The sequence below is a fragment of the Euprymna scolopes genome, chromosome 34 (assembly GCF_053919585.1).
Source record: "Euprymna scolopes isolate OS-2025 chromosome 34, ASM5391958v1, whole genome shotgun sequence".
NCBI lineage: Eukaryota > Metazoa > Mollusca > Cephalopoda > Sepiida > Sepiolidae > Euprymna > Euprymna scolopes.
The window spans coordinates 24,828,619-24,850,334 of record NC_136515.1 but is presented as its reverse complement, the minus strand read 5'-3'; the positions used below and the strand labels follow the sequence as shown (position 1 = coordinate 24,850,334).

Genomic DNA, 21,716 nt, shown 5'->3' with positions numbered 1-21,716 from the left:
TCTGAAGGGTGATCACATTCAAAACCAAGTAAACAGCCATGATATAGAAAATAAACTTTTAAACTAATTGACCGATTATTATGAATTTTGGAAAACAGTTGCTAGGGTCCAAATGCAGGTTATATCGAATTTTGTTTTATACAACCTTTTGTGAAAATTCAAATATCTTCATTCTTTTTAAAAATTTTAACAATAGTTATTCGACATTAATAAATATTCCCCAAATTTCGATATCTGCAGTGTTTTAAAGGATTTATGAGGCATAACATAAGCATTACTTCCTACCCAAAAATTCAATGCAAATATGAAATATTTGAAATATTCAAAAATTCAAATATTTCAAATTTACATTGAATTTTATCTCTAATCATTGGTAGGGCTAGGACAACACCTGAGTGCATCAGCTTAAACCAAAACTTATGAAAATATATATATATATATATATATATATATATATATATATATATACTTGAGTTTCTTCAGCTATAACCAAAACTTACGAAGAATTCTTGATAAAATTATTTATAAAAAAAATAGACAACAGCATATTCTTTTCGTTGTTTTGACCCTCGAATGTGTATCCATTGATATCTTATATTCTTTTATATAGAGTGATGTGGTTCTCTGTTGATTAACTGTGTCGGACATATACTTGAGAGTCGTAACAATGAAAAGAATATGCTGTTGTCATGACCCAAGTCAGTAGATACCAAATAAGCAAAATACCCTGAATTTTAATTTCTTAAGACCCCTTCAGTTTAAAATCATGTAATAAATCTTTATAAAAATTAGAATAAGGATTCTAGACATAAGGTTTTTATCTTGATTTTAATCTTAAGAGGATATAAAAGTTGTGCAAAAATGCTCTATTTGAGGGTGAGGGTTTTACTCATCTTGGGATGGGTATTACTGTAGTGTATATCCAACTACATACACAACAGAAAAATCAAGAGTTGCCCTAACAGGCAATATTATCCTCACCTTTTTAAAAAATATTTTATAGTATTCAATTTTTGAGGTAAAAGAGATAAGGATGTACTCAGCATTAACTGGGTAATTGAACTAAATTTTTGTAAATTTATCGTCCAACTCTTTCAAGGAAGACTCAGTATTTCTAAGAATTAATGAGGACCTCTTTGAAATTCTACTTCAAGATCAAAACCTCGTATTAGCTCTATTTTTATATACTTAAAAATCTTTTTTTAATAATTTTCAAGTTATAAATAAAATGGAGCTTTTAATGGAACTTTAATAAAAGATCCCACAATAACCTTTTTATTAAACTGAAACATACTTATCCAAGTACAACAGGTAATGTAGTTTTAGAATAGATCCATTTCTAAAAGTTTGTGGGGGAGGGAGGAGAAAAATCAAGCAAACAGACTAGAATTATAACTTATCTATAATTACAAGATAAAGATAATATTTATCTTAAAATTAGATCCTATCAAAATCATAAGAAGCTCAATGTACTAGATAGAACAATTAAAGAAACAAGAAAAATGAATACATTACGATATTTATTAATCCATCCAAATTTTTGATAGATTCAATTCAATTTTTGTTTTTCAGCATCAAGATATATAATATAAAGCTGAATGTGGGGTCTGCGTTCGCTCCTGGCCTCCATAGAATGGAAATAGGCACAAGACTTCATATCTATCTGCGTAAGTATACTTTGATAATTGTTTCAGTTTGAAGAAATAGGGTATAATAAAATTATGGGGTGCTCGTTCGCGCCTGACCTCCATAGAATGGAAATATGTCACAAAGTTTAACAAGGTTTTTTAATATAGATCCACAGAATATTGTGATAAGTGTTTCAGTGTGAACACGTATGGTATAATAAATTATGGGGTTTATCTATTTTATTTTTACTTTCATCATATTTTGCTTTGGTTTTGATACCCCCCAATTCGAAGCTATCTCTTTACAACCCTTCCTTTTCATAACCTATCATACTTTCATCAGAGTCGATTTTCTGTAGGCTGTTTTTGAACCCAGTCAACGACGGGTACTTTTACTAGTATATATATATATATATATATATATATATATATGAGAGAGAGAGAAAAATATGGGCATAATTATATAAACACTTATTGAGAAAGTTAGTTTTGTTGAAGAGTTCTCAAATTGTTAACTTGCTAATATCTTTTTGAATTTGCTAAAAGTCTTGACCACGATGTGTTTTATCAGAAGCATCTACTCTAATCAAATTGGCTTCTTTTTTGGCCTGGACTACATCCAAAATTATGGTAGCAGCCTATACACAACAGCCCCCGAGTTGTAGGAAATGGTTAGCCAATTACAATTCCATTATAGACATCCAACCACCTGACGACCGGAGAGCTCAGCCAAATGTTCCTTGATACTTATTATCTACGTTATTTACATAGGTGGACACATTTTTTTTTTTTATCAATACAAATACTTGGCAACATATGCAAAGTTTCAACTTGAGCAAAAAATTAGGATAAAATAATTTAAATTTCCTGAAAGGCATTACATAATATTTGATAAACCATAATTTTGTTATGCTCTTTTCTGTCAATATTTTACAAACTTCTTAGCGCTTATTCAGAATATTCATAACATTCTCACTAATCACTTTTGAACTTCATATTTAAGAAACCTACTTTTTTCTGTCGTTCCGCAACTCTCTTACGTCGCTCTTCTTCAGCCTTCGCAGCAGCTTTGGTTGTGTCAGTTAATTTTCTGTCAGAAATTAGTTTCCGGATTTTCTTTCTCTTGCTTGGACCACCAGGAGAATTTTTGTCACTGCCGCTGCCACTCTAGAAAAAAACAAAAAAACAGACAAATAAAAACTATAAAATAACCAAACATACTATTTTACAAACAATTATATTTGCTTTGGAAGTCTAAAAATTTTACAAACAATTATATTTGCTTTGGAAGTCTAAAAATTTTACAAACAATTATATTTGCTTTGGAAGTCTAAAAATTTTACAAACAATTATATTTGCTTTTGAAGTCTAAAAATACTAACAATAAAATGAATAAACTGGAAAATTTCTCGAGTTTACTTTTGCAGATTTCTGATTTGTATCTGTCTCCATTTTCCTCATTGTTCACCAAGCATTTATTCAAGTAACCAATCGTACATCCATAAGTACTGAAATTCTTTGGATATCTATTCTACATAAGCACCATGTTGCTACAGTTTATAGTAATTATATATTTTACTGGTCATATAGAGTTTATAGTAATTTATATATTTTACTGGTCATATACAGTTTATAGTAATTTATATATTTTACTGGTCATATCTAACCCGCATTGTCTAGAAGTTTTTTTGTCTTGTATTTTATTTTAACTACATTGTTTTTTATTAATTTTTTTTTTGGAAAAATAGTATAAGAAAACATTTCTTTGAATTTCTTGAACTACCAAACAGAAACTAAAGTGAGGGGCTTTTGAAATAAATTTTCCCCTCACCTTTAATCACTTTTAATACAGAATATATTTCCATATTTCATGAATTTATCATTTTGGTTCTTATACAGAATTATAGTAATTTAAAAATGGAAAGATCTTTATGATGTACATAGCTGTCACTATGTAAATTGATCAAGTAACTTTTGTTTATTTTTTTTTAGAAAATCGAAATTTGGGACAGGCGATAGGCGTCATTTGTTCAGGTTGCATTAAAATACAAGGGTGGGCAACTCGATTCGACTCCATAAGTAAGAGATCATCAATAGCTGACAAAAACACTTAATTGCTAAAACTCGTAATATTTGATTAAAGAAAAAAAAAAAAAAACTTACTTGATCAATTTACATGATTTTTGGAATATAACATCTTTGTTCCAGGATGAGTATGTACACCATAATGATTCGGTATTTTTTTTTTTTTTAAATAAGTAATTCTAAATATGCACTCTCATTTTGTTCAAGTTGTGCTGTAAGAAGCTCATCTATAATAAAAGAATGTAAGAAGCTCATCTAGTTCATTAGTGACCCTTATAATAAAACAGATTTCTCTACAAAGTAGCTAGTGAAGTTATCTTACAATTGAATAGATTTTAATAACGTTAAAATAATAGAAATGAAAATCAAAAATAGACTTACCCCAGAATCGGAAGAATTTTTGGGTGCTTTGATGCGCTTCCGACGTTTACCTTTCTTCCCTTTCTTTTTAACACTTTCATCTGAATCAATGGAATCATCAGAATCATCAGAATCCTTGGCTTTCTTCCCCTTTTTTCCTTTCCCCTTTTTCTTCTTTCCCTTTCCCTTTTTCTTCTTTCCAGAATCCGAATTAGACTCGGAATCTGAAGGTGATGACGATGACGATGATGAACTGTTAGACCCTGATCCATACTCATCATCACTCTCTTTAGCTTTCTTCTTTTTTTTTGTATTGCTGAAAAAATAAAACAATCACATCTGATTATAAACAAAAATACATCAAAGCAAGATAAATGTTTCTCCAAACATTAATTTGCTTTCTTCAAGTAAAAGAATTTTATCACAAAAATAATTTTGGACAAATTTACAGTTTCAAAAGGAAATTTATATATTAATAGTATAGCGTGTGTGTTACTTATTTTGTGTGTCACGCTTACATCCGAGTCACAGTCGTTTAATTGTTATGGACTTCATTTCTTGTAATAAATAATTTTACCAAGAATTCTTCATAAGTTTTGGTTTCGATTATAGCTGATTAAACTTAAGTCATCTATTTTTTTTTATAAATAATTTTATCAAGAATTCTTCGTAAGTTTTGGTTATAGCTGAAGAAACTCAAGTGTGTATATATATATATATATATATATATATATATTTTTTTTTTTTCATAAGTTTTGGTTTAAGCTGATGCACCCAGGTCATATGGATATATTTTTTAATTTTTGAAATCGCAACTTTATAATACATAAAAATCGATAGAACATTAACTCTATAATATATATGAAATCTGCAAGAATTAAAATATCATATTTCAGCTTACTTTATGACCGGGCTACACCGAGCGTCTCTGATAGCTTAGATAAGCACTTCTGCAGTTTTAACAAAAGAGATACTATAATATCAAGTTTTATCCATTTATGCTGAACATCTACAGAATGCCAAAATCAATATATTACATATGAAAGAGTTCGCTGTGGAATTTCCACAGGTCCCGCTAGTCTATATATTAATACAATAGCATGTTTATTATTTTGTGTGTCATGCTTACATCTTTTCTCTTCAGAGTGACTGTCGTTTAATTGTTAACCTTCTATGACTTGTAATAAATAATTTTATCGAGAATTCTTCTTAAGTTTTGGTTTCGATTATAGCTGAAGGAACTCAAGTTATATATTTTTCTTCATAAGTTTTGGTTCAAGCCGATGCACCCACGTCATATGAATATATTTTTTATTTTTGAAATCACAACTTTATAATATACAAGAATCAATAGAAAATTGACTATAATAATATATACGAAACCTGCATAAATTATCATATTTAAGTGTATTTTACGACTGGACTGCGCTGGCCATCCCTGATAACTTAGATAAGCACTTCTGCAGTTTTAACAAAAGAGCTACAATAAGATCAAAGTGTAGTATCTGTTCTTCATATGTGGCACTTCTATTTCTCGTTCTCTTTCAGTGGAGGAGAAATCCTTCGCGACCGAGACAATTTTTATTCTTGTACCTTTTCTCCACGTTAAAAAACGACCCTGGTGTTTAACTGTCCCATGGGGAGGCATTGTAAATAGGTACAATAATATGGCGTAATAATAAGAGGGCATCTCTATTTACCCTGAACATTCACAAAATCCCAACATCAATATATTACATATGAAAGAGTCTGCAGGTCTCACTAGTTTGTAAATAAAAACTTAAGATTTGTAAGGACCTCCAACGTGTAACACAGATTTAAGCCCCGACTCCCCATGTAACTAATCTAATTTAATATTATCATCATGTTTTGTACCCTTAAAAAAAAAAAAAAAAACTTAAAATAAATTGATAATATTTAAAAAATATTTACAGCGTATGAAAATAATGAAAAGGTGAGACCAAAATCGTGTTTACATTATCGATGCTTTAAAACAATGTTCCTATGTACTGATCATTTTGAAGGTGTAAACATACCCATGTTTAAAAAATCCAGCAAAAATCAACTAATGGTCAGATTTTCATTAAATTTTTGATGTGCATTCATTTTTAAATTAACTTGTATTTTAAAAGCATTATTTATTAAATAGGTGAGGGGAAATATTTTTTCTAGGTGTTCTACCCCCCCCCCCCCAAAAAAAATTTATGTTACGAAAACTAAAAATAAATTTCATAAATTTTAAGAGAAGGAGGGGACTTGATTTTACTACCCATTTATAAAAAAGGTACTTGTGCATTTAACGAAGCAGACGTAACTCAGCATTTGCTCGGCTTTGTCCGGCACATGACGTTAACAGCCGGATATAACCGAGCGTTGCCGATTAAGCAGACGAGAATTTCGCTATCAATTGGAAGAGTGTCACAACTCAAGAAACGCTTATTTGAAGAGAGTTAAAAAAATTTTGTCTTAAAAAGATAACTGACGATATAATAATGAATATTACAAACCTTGCAGACCAGCTCCAGACCCCAGAGACTGCACTAAACTTTTGCCAGCAACGGAAATCGTTGGCAGAAGAGAAAAGGTGTTTACATTTTGGCCAGGATTGTGTACTTGCAAAGAGAACAAGCCTTTCCGACGGTTACGGTTGGAGGTGTAGAAGTGTAACATGTCGTTGATGGACCTCCATTAGGATTGGGACCTTCTTCTAAAAATTGCGACTAACCATCGCATGTATAATAAAAATAATATACTTATGGGCGTTCGAGATGACATCTACAAAAAATCTCCATTGCGAATGTGGGTTACGTTCTCGCCATACAATTGTGGATTGGAAAATTTTCCTGCGTGATATATGCAAGGACTATTTTCTTAGGAATCCCCGGCAGATTGGAGGCCCAGGCCATACGGTAGAAATCGCCGAGTCCGTTTTTAACCGCAGAAAACAACGTCGGCAGACGGTCTGGGTCTTCGGTGGATACGACCCCGTCGAAAAGCAGGGTTTCTTGGTCACTGTACCAAATAGGAATGCCGAAACCCTCCTTCCACTAATAAATAAAAATAAATCCTTGTTTCTGGCAAAAAAAAATGTACAAATAATCCTTGTACCTGCCCCCCCCCCCAACGCTTTTTATTGCCCTTTTTAGGCTTTTTCCATTTATTTGACAAAGAGTTGCAAAAAAAATAAAATAAAAATAAAAAAAATAATTTTTACATGTTTAAGACATAGACAATGTTTTTTTACGTTAAAAATTGAAAAAACAGTTCACACAACAAAAAAAGTTCCCTATTATTTAACAAAAAAACTTGTTTTAAACAATTTCAAACAATAATAATAAAAAAACAAATGAATGGTAGGTTTTTGTTTTACTTATTTAATTTTTTTTATGTTTCTACATTTTACAATTTCATTGTACAGTTATTTTGTTGTAGCGTTGTTATTTTATCGCCAACGCTCGGTTTTATCCGGCTGTTGACGTCATGCGCCGGACAAAGCCGAGCAAATGCTGAGTTACATCTGCTTCGTTAAATACACAAGTACCATAAAAAAGTATGGAGGCCTCTAATTAATAAAATTAAAACAAAGAATAGAAAAAAAACAAAAAAAAACCGTTGCTTCTCTTATTCAATAGAGCGTCTTTCAGTATTCATAAAAATTATATACAGGTTAGACATAAAATAATGACATTGTTAATAGTGCATAAAATGTTGGCGATGTCTATAAATTTGCATACCAATATAGTATGAACTTCTATGCATGTATTTGAAGCACGTTATACAACAGCCCCCATCTTCCTCTTTACGCAGTTCTTTGCATAATAATGGAACTCTGCGAGATTTTTCAAGCTACAGTAGAAGGCATTGCTACATTGTATGGTCCTCCTCTCCACATTTGTTGAAGATGGCTGAATAAGTTTTATAGCCCATTTGACCATAGCAGCTTTTGATCATCCAATTCCTGTTTGCATGCAACTGAACATCCTTTACTGGATCCACTAGGCTTCAGAAGAGGAAATTTTATTGAGTAGAAAGATCGTATGTGGAAGCTTCCAACTTCAATAGTTGATCCTTTCATTCATGCCCATAAAGGAGACTCTTAATCATTGGTCACCTTTTTGATCTTTAATTGGATGGCAATTCCACGTTACATCGACAGAGGCAATGTCAGCAAGATGAAAGCTGTCCAGTTTTAGGCAACCGGTGATCAAACACCAAGTATTGTTGAACACAGCATCTAATTTATTGACAAATAGAACATGCATACCCCAGAGAAATAACACAAGGCCAAAACAATACATCTTATATGATAAGAAAGATAAACCAATTTGGATTGGGTAGGACTATGTGGCATCACTGCTCATTGGAGATAGCTCCATTCTAGAACTAATTTTTCTTGAGTACAAACCTGCCAAATTATTTGAAAGGTTTTATTAATTACTAGCAGGGGGTACCCAGCATGGCCTGGATGTTTGTAGGTGTGGGTGTTGATTGGGGGGGGGGGGTGATCAAAAGAGAGAATTTAAAAGAAACATGAAGTTAAAATTACCCTTTCACATCGCTATCTGAGTCATCTGACAACTTTGCTTGTAATAAACGACTGCTTTTCTTTTTCTTAGGTTGTGTATCCGAATTAGAATCATCAGCATTTTTTTTGGCACCGTTTTTATCCGCTCCTCTTTTGCGTTTTTTGTTTGGAATAATATCTGAAAAAAAAAAAAAAAAAAAAAAAAATGATAATCGTGGAAGTGGTCAATAATAGAATAATCTGAAATTGCGATTAATTTCTCAACTTGGGGGACTACAATCCCCACCAATTTCCCAATCTAGAGATAGGAACACATTCATTGATTAATAAGCTTTATCAATTTGACCTTTTAGTTTAAAAAAAATTTCAAGAAAAAAAAATGTTCCTAATTCAATTGAATACGAAACACACTAATGTTTTTAATAGAGTTTGTTAGTTTATCACTACGTTGGTGTCCAAATATCCACATCACTTGACCAAATCATCACCAAACTGAGTTAAAACATTAGTCTAATTTAAAACTGATAAATTAACTGATGAAGTAAATTTAAAACTGAAAGTTATACTTTTGGCAATATATTTGATTCTGTTCAGAGACTTGCTACTTGGCCAATATTGTAACCAATATCTTTACAGGTTCAGTTATGGATTTGATGAAATTTCAACTTCCAATTTTTTAAAATCCGTTGAATAAATCCACTGCTCTTTGATAACAGTAACCACAATCTCAACCTGACTAGATGAATTGTTTTGAAGTTATCAACATTTTAACAGCATAACTTCGACAATAATTCATACAATACGGAAATGTTATGGCCTCAATAAGACTTTGTCACATTCTTACATTACAGAGGTTTACAATTCCACAACTTATGTTCTTGTTCTATGATGTAGTCTCTTTGGCTATATATATTTATATGAGACAAAAAAAAAAAACAAAAAAAAAAAACATGTTCAAATTACCTGATCCACTGCTATCACTATCAGAACTTTCTTCTTCATCTGCCTCATCTGCCTCTTTATCAGCCTCTTCAATCATGGAAGCCAAGTTTTCAGCATTTTCTTTCTCTTGTTTAATTTTGGCTTCATCCTATAAATATCCAAAAATATTTAGATAAAAAAAACTTAAAATAAAAAAAAATAAAAAAACATCAAAAGCTTCAAAAGTGACAAATAGTTACAAGAACAACCGATACCCTTCATTGTATGTGAAATAGTTCATAATTTATAAATAGTAAAAGTAAAATAATCAAATTATAATTCCATTCACTCTGATCTGGGAGGGTGAAACCTGTCAGAGACCCATCTACACAAGTTAAATAGATACTCAAGATAAAAAAATCCTTAAAGAAACTTTAATTGCATATACATCAATCCTGTTGGGTAACATTTTTTGGCCAACAAGCTTGCAGTGGAACCAACTAAACTCATATGATCTTGTTCAGGACCACAGTGTGTGGACTGTTATGATTTTAGATGCAGTGTAGAATTCCCCTTATATTAAAAAACAAAAATAAAGAAAATCTGTAAGATGTACGTACCCATTTCAAAAAATCATAAATTAATCAAGTAGTTTGCCCTTATTCTTTTTTGCAATTTTTTTCAAAATGGCACAAGAGATAGTCACTCTTGAGATGCTCATAATTTTTTTTTTTTTTTTTAAATTTAAAAATTAAACTACTTGATCACTTTAAGTGAAGTTTAAATATATTTTTGTTTTATTATGAGTACGTACAACAGATTTTTTTCATTTTTTAATATAATCTGCACAAGAATCAAATATTTTGCATTAATAATATTGAACAGGACGTTGACATTAAATGCAAACAGGCAGTCCACAAAGTAAAAGATCAGTTCTTGTTCGTTTTCAGAAAAGAAAATTATCTCCTTGTCACCATCTATTGTTCATCGGTTATCTGGCAAAGAGAGTGCACAAATGCACTTTGCAATGTTGCATGTGAAAGGTTTAGGAAGCTGCTGCCAATACTTATATCTAAGCACATTGCCTTCACGTTTAAAAAAATTATCTTCAGCATGTGTGCTCTGCTACCTTGTATTGTAGTGAAACATGGGTCCAAAAACTTCCAATCTGCAACAGCTTTGACATAACTGTCGTGATCAGGTGAATATGTGGTTGCAAAAGGATTTCATCAGCCGTGCTGCAACCAATCTCTAGCATCAAGTCAGTAATGTCTGAATTTTCTGAGCATTAAGGACTATGGTAGATTGGAGAAAACATTGTTTTGCGTCTGTAAGAAGTTTTATGATTGGCTGATGTCAACTCTTTGAATTGGATTGTATGCAGAGCAGGTGTGAGACATTGACTAATGTTGTCCATCTGAGATACTTGCAGTAGATTAGCTAATACCAAAACTGGATGATGTATTTAACTATTTTCAAATTGTGTTTGCTCTGCTATTTTGCATTGTGGTGAGACCTGCATCCTAAAAATTTCTGACCTGCAACGTCTTTGGCATAATGATTATACCATGACTAGATATGGTTGCAAAGCAGAAGAAAGAGCCCAATTATGCGTTCTTTATTGGAAATCCATCTCTTGCAACAACACAAATAACGTGTCTGAGTTTTGGGGGCATTAGAAAGCTTAGTAAATTGAGTGCATCTTGGTTTTGAGAGTGTAAGAAGCGATATGACTGTATGCGACCTGGCTGATGCTGACCCTTTGCATGGATAGCAGGCATGAGATGATGTTAATCCTGGAGTCGGGGGGGATGGGGGGGGTTTACTATGCTTTAGAACTTTTTATATGCCCCCTAGATCATAATATCTACGATTTGCGAAGGGACGTCGTTTCTAGATTTATTTTGATCGACTTTTATAAAATTTGCGCTTTGATCAATGTGGGGAATACCCTTCATATCAGACAATTGCTATTCATTAAGACACTGCCAGGACCCCCCCCCCCCTACCACCACCACTCTAAGGAGGAGCTGGTGTGGGAAACAAATACAGCTGAAAGCTTAACAGGCTTACAGCCAAACTTAAGTGTGTGACTTATTCACTTAACTTTCACTTTCCGCGTGTCAACTTTTTGATTGCTAAATTAGAATGGTTTTCAATTCCCATCCTGGATAGCTGTAAAATGTCAGATTTTCTTTCACTTTCTGCCTTCATGTCAATACTTCTTCGAGCCTCAAAACACACTTCCAAACACCTGGGCAATGCCAGGCACCCCCGCTAGTCTATATATAAAAAAAAGGCAAAAGGTGTGTATGCGTGTTTGTGTGTTGCGCAAAAACTTTCGACAGAGGCGACTGATCATGACGAGATCAGTATCATTTTGAAGCTCAAGCATTCGGACAACAAATATCGAAAAATTGACCAAAAACATTAATTCCTTTACCTTCAACTGGGCAGTTTCCTGCAGGGAGGGGTCAGATTTTCCAATGCCATTTCTGCAGGTCATCTTTTCTTTTTGATTGACTATGCTTAATTTGAATGCTTTTGACTTCCGGTTGCGTCATGGAGCATCGGCAAGATGTCAGATTTTCTTTCACTTTCTTTTCCGCCTTTGTGTCATGCGTTCAAGCCTGCCTGCCATCACATTTTTTTAACACTTCTCTCCACTCTAGCTGCCTAGTATTTCCTACTGTTATTTTACCCCCTCCCCTCTCCACACCCGGGCAACGCTGTGCACCCAGGCTAGTAGTAACTAAGGGGCAACTCCATATTCCCCAAATGGGAGCTCACCACTGGATGTTTTTTTTTTTAAAGGTCATACTCAAGACCATCATGGAGTCTGAGAGTCTTCACAAAATGCAGAAAGCTCATTTATAAATCAAGCTATTTACCTCTTTTGTTTCTTCGTCATCATCATCAGAACTTTCAGCAGCAGATTCATGTGAAGAGTCAGAGAAAGACATTTCTTCATTACTTTTACTACCTTTACCTGAAAAGAAAATGAACCATTAAAATGATGCACAAGTGAATGATATCATTCGGATAAATGTAGTGATTATTTTATCCAGATTTGTCTTGACTATACTAACGTTATGTAAATTTAGTATCCATATTAATAGAATTATGAGACAACTTCATGCATATTTCTTGCATTAGCATTACAAGTTGATTTTTTTTCTTTTTAGATAATTATTATTCTATCAACTTACATGGAAAGAGCTATGTAAAAGATGCTTAAAACCGTTTGAATTATGAAAATACCATCAATAGTTAAAAAATTATGAAAGTTTCAAGTGCCAAAATTTAGGCTTTTCTGTGGACATTTTTGTTTTGAAAAAGTGGGCTAAATTACGGACCTCAACATTTCAAAAAATTCAGTAATTTTGCTACCATTTATTTATTTTTCAAGCTATTCTCATGAAACTTGGCAGTCTTATGTAACATTGTGTGCTCTTTCTAATTATGCAGTCAAATCTGATGTATCTCTTTACCATAAGCCATGAATTATAAATTCAGATGTACAAATTTTAATTTTTTTTAAATTGGCACATGGTATCATACAGTGGGTGTCTATTCATGAACAAAACTAAGTATTATAGTGGTATTTATTGAGAATAGGCATTTTCCTGCCTCCCCATCAAAGGAGAGCTTAACCTGGGGTGTAGCCATTGAATGCCTAAAGAGCATTCATGGTTGGTGTATTTACTACTCCCCTCAAAGAAAAAAAAAGAAATTGAGTAGATATGAATTACGAAATAAATCAAAGAAAATTTTTCACAGATTTTGGATTTCTGTAAAAGATGGAAATCCCCATAGTTGACCAGAACTTATGCATTTTGGGACCAGTCCAATTTTTAATTTTGTAAAACCTCTTTATCCGACTCAAGATATACCCCTATTTTCTGAGATGCAACCATAAATCGTACTCTACATCCTCGATGTAACTTTCACAGTACCAAGATACCAGGAATCCTGATAAGCAACAACTATATATTCATCAGTTGATGGTAATTTTTGTCATTTCTATTCTGTTGTTTTACTGAAAATTCAACTATGTAAATAAAGAAATAAAACGGTAAATTTTTACCTTGTTTCAACCTTAACATTTAAAATGATTACTTTATAGGTTTTAGGATATGCTAAAAACGAATATTGTATTTAAATTTTCTGCAAATAAGTAGTTTTCCAGATATTAAGCAATGTCATTTCTCATGTTATTGCTGGTGGCCATCTTGGTGCGCGTAAACGCAAAACCGAGAAACTATGCATAAATGCGCGTATGGTCACCAGCAATAACGTAAGAAATGACATTGCGTAATATCCAGAAAGCTAATTATTTGTGGAAAATTTAAATGCAATATTCGTTTTCAGCATACCAGAAAACCTTAAAAAAGATAGTCATTTTAAATGTTATGGTGGAAACGAGGTAAAAAGTTACAAAATGCATTACAATGAAATTCTTTATCAAACCGCCTAATTATTATTATTTAGATATCCTCAGTGTAAAAAAAAAAAACAAAAAAAAAAAAACGGTTAGTTTTACAGATTCGAAAAAATGGTCTTGACAAGGAGTTAATAAATTCAAGTGTCACAATATCTTTTAATTTAATTGTTAGATGAAAGTACAGAATAGTTAACAAAACACCCTTCCTTCCCATGTTAAGAATGGGTTTCTAAATAATAACATTATTTCAGTATGGTAGCATAAGTGCACAAGTACCTTTTATTTGTAATATATTTGGGTTTTTTTAACCACTAAAAAAACAATTCTACCTTAAGTAAGAAGTAATAAATAGTATAACAGAAACGTATGTACTTAATACATTTTGTTGTTTTTAATGCTTTTAGTACATTGTACTAGGCATATAACAAATCAAAAATTAAAAATATTAACTAAATCTATCATGATGCATATGGATTTGTTCATACATTTTCATTTTTTTTTTTTTTTTTTTAACTATTAAGTTTAAGAAAAAAAAAAAATTTTTTTTTTGACCAGGTTTGGGAAGAAGTTGGACTCTTAAAAATGCCAGAAATTAGATTTTTAATCATTAAAGAATCAACAGAGTCTGAATATTGAAAAAAGTTTAAAATAAGGAGTCAGAGTTTTTAGAACCCCAGGAGTCTGACAGACTTTATACATTTTTACTCCATAACCCTATTTGTTAACCTTAAAAATTAAACTATCAAATAAAGTCATTTCTGGCTTAAGTTTTTTTTTTTTTTTTTTTTTTTTTTTAGCAAATCCTGGTACATTAAAAGATTAAGTTTTAGAATGCATTCACATGAAATAACTTTATAAATAGATTAAAACATAACCATAACAGTTTGGTAACAATTTGTTTCAATTAATAATTTAGTAACTATGGTGTTACGGGAAACAATTCAAATTCTTTCCACAGTGTAGCATTATAAATAAGGAATGGAAAACAATATCTGGCAGAATAACCAACTGAAAATTACAATATGCAGAATCAAGCCGTTTCCACATTATCTTTCTCTCCTTAACAGAGACCCATCTTTTAATCTATATCTTCCTCCGATTTCCAATTTGTCAGCGTCTAAAGCTAATAAATCTTTCATTAAAACGAAACTTTGTGTGAATTGATGAGACTACAATGAAAACTAGAAACAGTAGCTGCAGTGTGTATCTGATTATACACACTGCATCGCAATGCATTATTGCATTTTAATGAAGAAAAAAAATCATATAAATACTATTAAGTAACTTTACTTTGTTTTAAAGAAAGATTGAAATGGTTGACCTGTTTAATAAAACAAATGCACTTTGGCAGATTCTTTTTACTACTAGCAGGCTGCCCGGTATTGCTCGGTTATAAAATACGCATAAATATTATATTTTAATTAATGCAGAATTCTTATTTATTATAAGCAGAAATACCATAGGTATTAAAGGTTAAATTCCTTAAAAACACGAAAGAAATGGAGACATGTGCATGCAAGTATTATTTTTTCTAAACAGTTCACTTCCTGTAAGTAAAAAAAAAACAAAAAAAACTGAGATCAAAACCAAAACCTGAATATAGTAGGTAAAGTATGATAACCATTAGGCCAGCTTAATACGATCTTTAAAAAGTATTTTCAAACCTACTTATTCTTAACGTAAATAATCTGTCAAGTAAAGGATTCATGCATGCGCATTCATGAAACAGCAAACAGATAAAAATCTGATTACCCACACAGACTAATTTTTCAATTTTGACCTCTTAGCAGCCCCTTTTCTGGATTTAAATGGATTAAAAAGTTTTCCATGCGCCTGAATACCCTATATACCAAATTTCAAGTCTGTAGATCAAAAGTTTGTTTAGAAGTGTCCTCACACATTCTTACTTTTATCTATACCCCTATAATTTTTTTTTTTTTTTTTGATATTCTTACTAAAAACCTTTTCTTTTTATTTATTTAAAAAGAAAATACAACTTAGTTATATATGGGTCATAGAATTACATTCAATAGCAAGACCTAGCTAATTTGCACATTCTTTTAAACATTCATTTTAATTAATTCCTATTAATTTTTTCGATTTTCTTATGGGATGATCATCTTTAGTTAACTATTACATGTAATTATATTCATGCAGATATTCTACATGATTTATACTTGCGTAATATTTGCGTGAAAAAGTTATCGTAACCACAAACTTCTTATATATATATATATATATATATATATATATATTTATGTATGCATATATATTTGTTTAAAATATTTGCCTATCAAACTCTTCTGTCAGTTTTTGGTCTACAGACATGAAACTTCATATATAGGATATTTGAACCCATGCAAAACTTTACATTTGGGTTTTAGCCAGAAAAAATCAGTACAAAAGTGTAAAAATTAAAGAAATGGAATTTACCAGGTTATGGTTGAACAACGGCATTATGAATATGCATGCGTAACGTTTATAATAGGTCTTTATTTTAATTTTTAGCCTTGCAGCAAATATTTCTTCATAGGTCAGTCATTAACGTCAAAAGAAAAAATAAACTAAACGTTTTGGTTTCGATTCTCGGTGGTGGTGCACAAATTTTTTTTTTTAAACTTTTTAAATCATTACTATATATTTGGTCCAATATAATATATAGATATCTATAAAAGTGAAAATGTGTGTGTGTATACCAAATAACTGTCGATTTTCAGTCAAGAGACTCAAGATTTGACATAAGGAGTATTGAGATTTGGGAAAATCTTTTTAATCAGTTTTCGGCCAGAAATTTGGCTATCAAGGGGTCAAAGTTCAACAATTTGACCTTTGAGAACTCTACCAAACTCCTCCGCCAATTTTGGGTATAACCACTTGAAATTTTAAATGTAGGTTACTTGGATATGGATCAAACTTTTTAATTTGATTTGAGCCCAAAATAATAAATGTTAAGAGGTCAAAGTTAAAAAAAAAAAAAAATTTGACCTCTGCGGTCTACCAAATTACTTAGACAGTTTCTGGTCTAAACATCTGAAATTTTACATAAAGGGTATTCAGAGATAAAGGAAGCTTTTTTTTTTTTTTTTTTTTTATCGGTTTCAGTTGAAAATTTGAGCTAAGAGGTCAAAGTTCAAAAACTTTCACCTTTGCGGTATCTAGCAAAGTACTCAGCCAATTTTGGGTCTAAACATTTGAAATTTATACATAACGGGTATTCAGACATGCAGCAAGCATTTTAATGTTTTGGGGCAAAAATTTGGCTGCCCAAAGGTCAAAGTTGAAAGAGTTGACCTTTGCAGATTCTACCAAATTCCTCCGCCAATTTTTGGTCTAAAGACTTGAAATTTTAGATGTAGGTAACTTGGACATGGGTAAAACTTTTTATTTTGATTTGGGACCAAAATAATAAATGTGAAGGGGTCAAAGTTAAAAAAAAATTTACTTCTGCGGTGTCTACGAAATTACTCAGACAAATTTTGGTCTAAACATTTTAGATCTTACATAAAGTGTATTGACACAGGGCGAGTTATGAACAGTACATAGGGCCCAAACAAAGCTGAGCTGAACTGCTAGTATAATAATACAAAATCTGCGCTAATCAAAACATCATATTTAAGCATATTTTACAACCGGTCAATGCCAGGCAGCCTGCTAGTATATATATATATATATATATATAACTCGAAAATGTCATAGGGTAAATTACTAAAATAAAAACTATTCTATTTAAAAAAACTAATTTAATTATGAAATTAAATCTACTAAAAAGCATTTTGGTTATTTTGTAAGATGGTCACCCATTTAATTTATTTTCAACACACACACACAAAGAATTTGGAAGCATTTAAACTGTCAAAGTTAAATTACTTCAAAAAAATTTTTTTTCAGCAAATCCTCACGTATTAAAATATTGAAAATTTTGGTAACTATTTGCATCCAATAATTTTAGAGATTAAAACAAAATTATAATTTTACAACAATTTGGATCAATAAATTAATGACTAAATGATACTGTAATTACATTTAACTTTCATATTTCTATTGAAAAATATAAAATAACAGCAAAGAAAAAGAAAAATGTAAGTCAAGACTTCCAAGTAAGGCCAGCTAAGTTCAACTAGTCTACAATAAAATTACAAAGGCTTCATGTGATTTTCTAAGATCAATGCAGCTTTAATAATTTTACTCATTAAATTTTTTTTATTTATTATTAATCAAATATATAAAAATACAAAATTGAATCCAATTATTTAAAAAGAATATTCTTTTTTGCTTGCACACGAAACTGACAGGAGGTCTTTCTATGAGCACACCCGCTAGGCTAAACATTGTTTGGATTTTTAATCTTTCTGAAATCATTTTGGCTGTAGTTTCTAAACGAAAGTCTTTTTGGATAAGACAAACAAATTAAAACTAAATGATCTGTTGAGACAAACTCGTGTCCATTCAAATCAAGCAATTTCTCTAACCCCCTCCCCAAATCTTTTTAAACAAGAAAACCTATTTTATTGATTTTAGCTCTAGCTCAATAACAATTTGATTCAATTAATAACCAAATGAAACCATAATCATTTTTAACATCCAAAAACCTATTAAAGTATTTATGGATAATGGGAATTTTTCTTAGAGATTCTATTAGGTACAATGGATGTAATTGATACGGATGGTTTGAGTTTATGTACATAATACAGAGTATGGTTTCATTTACATGTGGGTTCAAAGTTGATTATCTTTATATCAATATCTAGTGTTATTTTTAATCTATACTTCTTGAAAGGCTGATTTGTAAACCTTGATAAAAATCATAACATTTTTTAAATGTAAATATTTTCTAACAAATATTAACTTTCTTGACAGCTTTTAATTTCCAATTTCATTTTCGGTCCAATCAGCCTAATTTTAAATTATCACAATTATTTGGGGAGTGGAGAAGAGGAGATTTGCCATTGGAGAGTGCCATCCGCACAAGGAAAGTATTTATGGTGGCCAATCCTCCCCAATATATAAATGAGAACAAAAATAAACAAAGATTTGAATCTTTATCACAAAACTACCTCGGGTAGTTTTATGATAAAGGAACATAACTCTTGTATCCACAATAATACTATGCAACTTCAGAACAATGTATTTTGATTTTATTTTCAATATTTGAAAAATATTTTAATGGTATTTTTATGAAAACTTAAATGATTTAATATTTATTTTGATTTTATTTTTACTATTTCGGCACAAATTTTTACTGGACATAAATACAATTTTCAAGACCGTTTCCATATTTTCAAGAATTTTTCAGGATAATTCTAATAAGGCCTTTTCAAAGCAAAAGTAAAAATTCAAGGACTTTTCAAGTCTGTATGAACTCTGAAGGAAGTGAAACAAAAGGAAAAGTAAGAAAAACTCTCGAGCAATGCCAATAATAATAATAATAATAATAATAATAATAATAATATTTTTGGAGCAATCTGCAGAATCAAATGAATATCAGCAAAAGTATTAATATAGAAATTTTACCCCCCCCCCGAAAAAAAACTTGAATAATGAAAAAGACTAATTACTTAGATTGCAGTAAATAATAGTATAAAAAAAAAAAAAAAATTTTAAATTCACCTTTTCCTTTCTTTTTCTCCTGTTCCTTTCCTTTTTTCTCTGTCTGTGCTTTATCCTTCTTGGTCCGCTGGCCAGCTTTCTTAATCACTACTTTCTGCGATAACTTGTCAATTTCCTTCTCGAGGTCAGAATCATAGTTTGACGATTCAGAGTTATCATTTTTCTTGTCTGTTACTTTCTTTTCACTTGCAGCATCCTCTTCATCTTCATCACTAGATTCAGGTTTTTCCTTTTTCTTTCGACCACGAGGGGTTTTCTTTGGAGTTTTTTCCTTCTTTTCGGGGGCCATTTTTTTACCAGTTTTTTTCCCCTCACCTATAAAACAAAAAAGGTTATTTGGTATTGGTTATACAAGTATAGAAAAGAAAAAATATATATATAAAAACAAGACAGAATATACATTTATATACATCACACAATTATACATTACAAAGTAGATATAGCTAGTAGACTAGCTGAAACCACTGTCAATAATTTTCCCAGCTATTTATCCGTGCCTAAATCAAAACGTAGATTCCATGAACAAAGCTTCTTTCTTAGAACTGCACGGCTGTGGAACTCTCTGCCGCTTGATAAGTAAATTTACAAAGATACTAGCAAGAATACCTGTCCCTCCCGAGATGGGTTCATAAAAGTGAGAAACACTTGGAAACTTAAACAAGTCCAACAGATGATACTTCCAAATATTTTGTACGAATCTTAGTAAAAAGTTTTGCAAATAGTTAACTGAAGTTATGGGTGGAGAAAAAGTTTCAATTTTCTAGGATTATAATTTCTATTATTTTTTCAAATTGATAAATCATTTTTTAAAACTATTTTGTATCTGTTACTTTGATTTTAATGAAATAAAATTTCAAGGGACGAAGGATAGGGATAATATTGCTGAAACAATGTTCAATTAAAAAGTGCAAGGAGTTAAGGCCCCCAAATACTTAAAAAAGGCTATTGCAAAACTATGTAAAACATTAGCATACACAAGTTACGAGTATTGAGTGATGAATGTTATAAATTTAAATGGCCAAAATGAGCTTTATTCTAAAATCTATGAACTGAATTAACTGTCTATTTAATGGTATTACTGATGCAAACAAGTCTCAGCAAAATAGCAGTATTATATATATATATATATATATATGCATGCACAACATTTAGCCCATTAAAAATGGTGAAAAGCAAGAACATATCCAGAACAAGTACTTTATGCAAAACTTCTAAAATAAATGTGGTATTGTGGCGACTAATCTATATTAATCCTTAATTGTGCACTGAATGGATACCATAATACTATGTTGCACTTTACCATAAAGGTCCATACAACATTTCAGTCAGATCCTCCCAGTAGTTTCTAAGAAAAAGCTAAACAAACAGACAGACAGATTTAGAGAAATTAAAATAGATATATAGCATGTATTCTTGAGAGAAATTGTCAATCTAGACTTGGCCTCGATTAACTGCTTTAAACAATAACGTGATTTTCTTTAGTCTATCATGTCTATATTAGAAATAGCATTTTCATTAGTCTGTCATAATCAAATTCATAATGCCATTTATTATATGAATATTTAGCATAAAAAAACTAGGCCGTGCATGATATGTTATCAACATTTGTTCATAGTTCTATGAATAAACAGAAATTTAAAAACTTAGATCCTTCAATTTCAAAGACTATGATTAAATAAGCAATAAGTATAAAAGTAAGAATAAAAAAAAAAAATATTTCTCTTGCCAAATAATTGAAATGTTAATACAGTGCAAAACCATTGAATAGTGACATGCAATGACAAAAATAGAAGAGGAGTATGAAAATCGGCAATGAAAACATTATCTTTGAACTTGTATTATTTGAATTTAACTGTCTAATAGATATTTTCATTTTATTTTAATTTAGCAAATAAAACAAAAAAATTCATAAATCTACCAAATATAACAGATTTTTAAAATATATTTAAAAGGTAAATCATAACATTCTATATACTTTGGGACCAACATCACATACACATACATTATATTTTTCTATTACTTTGTGAACAAATACCATGCTCCCTCAGCTACCTCTAAAAAAAAGCTAAAAATGCCCTTCCCTCCTAAGATAATGTGTGTAGATATGATCATTCCTAATAAATTTCAGATTACTAGATCTAATAAC

General features: G+C 30.9%; 1 protein-coding gene across 14 annotated transcripts in view; it reads right to left on the bottom strand.

Annotated features, from left to right (window-relative positions):
- LOC145259136 (uncharacterized) overlaps positions 1 to 21,716 on the bottom strand; it is a 158,975-nt gene that overhangs the window by 35,238 nt on the left and 102,021 nt on the right. For all 14 annotated transcript variants that reach the window (XM_080116822.1, XM_080116829.1, XM_080116820.1 and 11 more), the window contains 6 exons: positions 19,571 to 19,885; positions 12,411 to 12,508; positions 9,562 to 9,688; positions 8,620 to 8,776; positions 4,095 to 4,389; positions 2,640 to 2,795 (listed from right to left, as the gene is read on the bottom strand). In XM_080116822.1, coding sequence (XP_079972948.1) covers positions 2,640 to 2,795; positions 4,095 to 4,389; positions 8,620 to 8,776; positions 9,562 to 9,688; positions 12,411 to 12,508; positions 19,571 to 19,885 — 1,148 coding nt within the window. The remainder of the gene's footprint in view (positions 1 to 2,639; positions 2,796 to 4,094; positions 4,390 to 8,619; positions 8,777 to 9,561; positions 9,689 to 12,410; positions 12,509 to 19,570; positions 19,886 to 21,716) is intronic.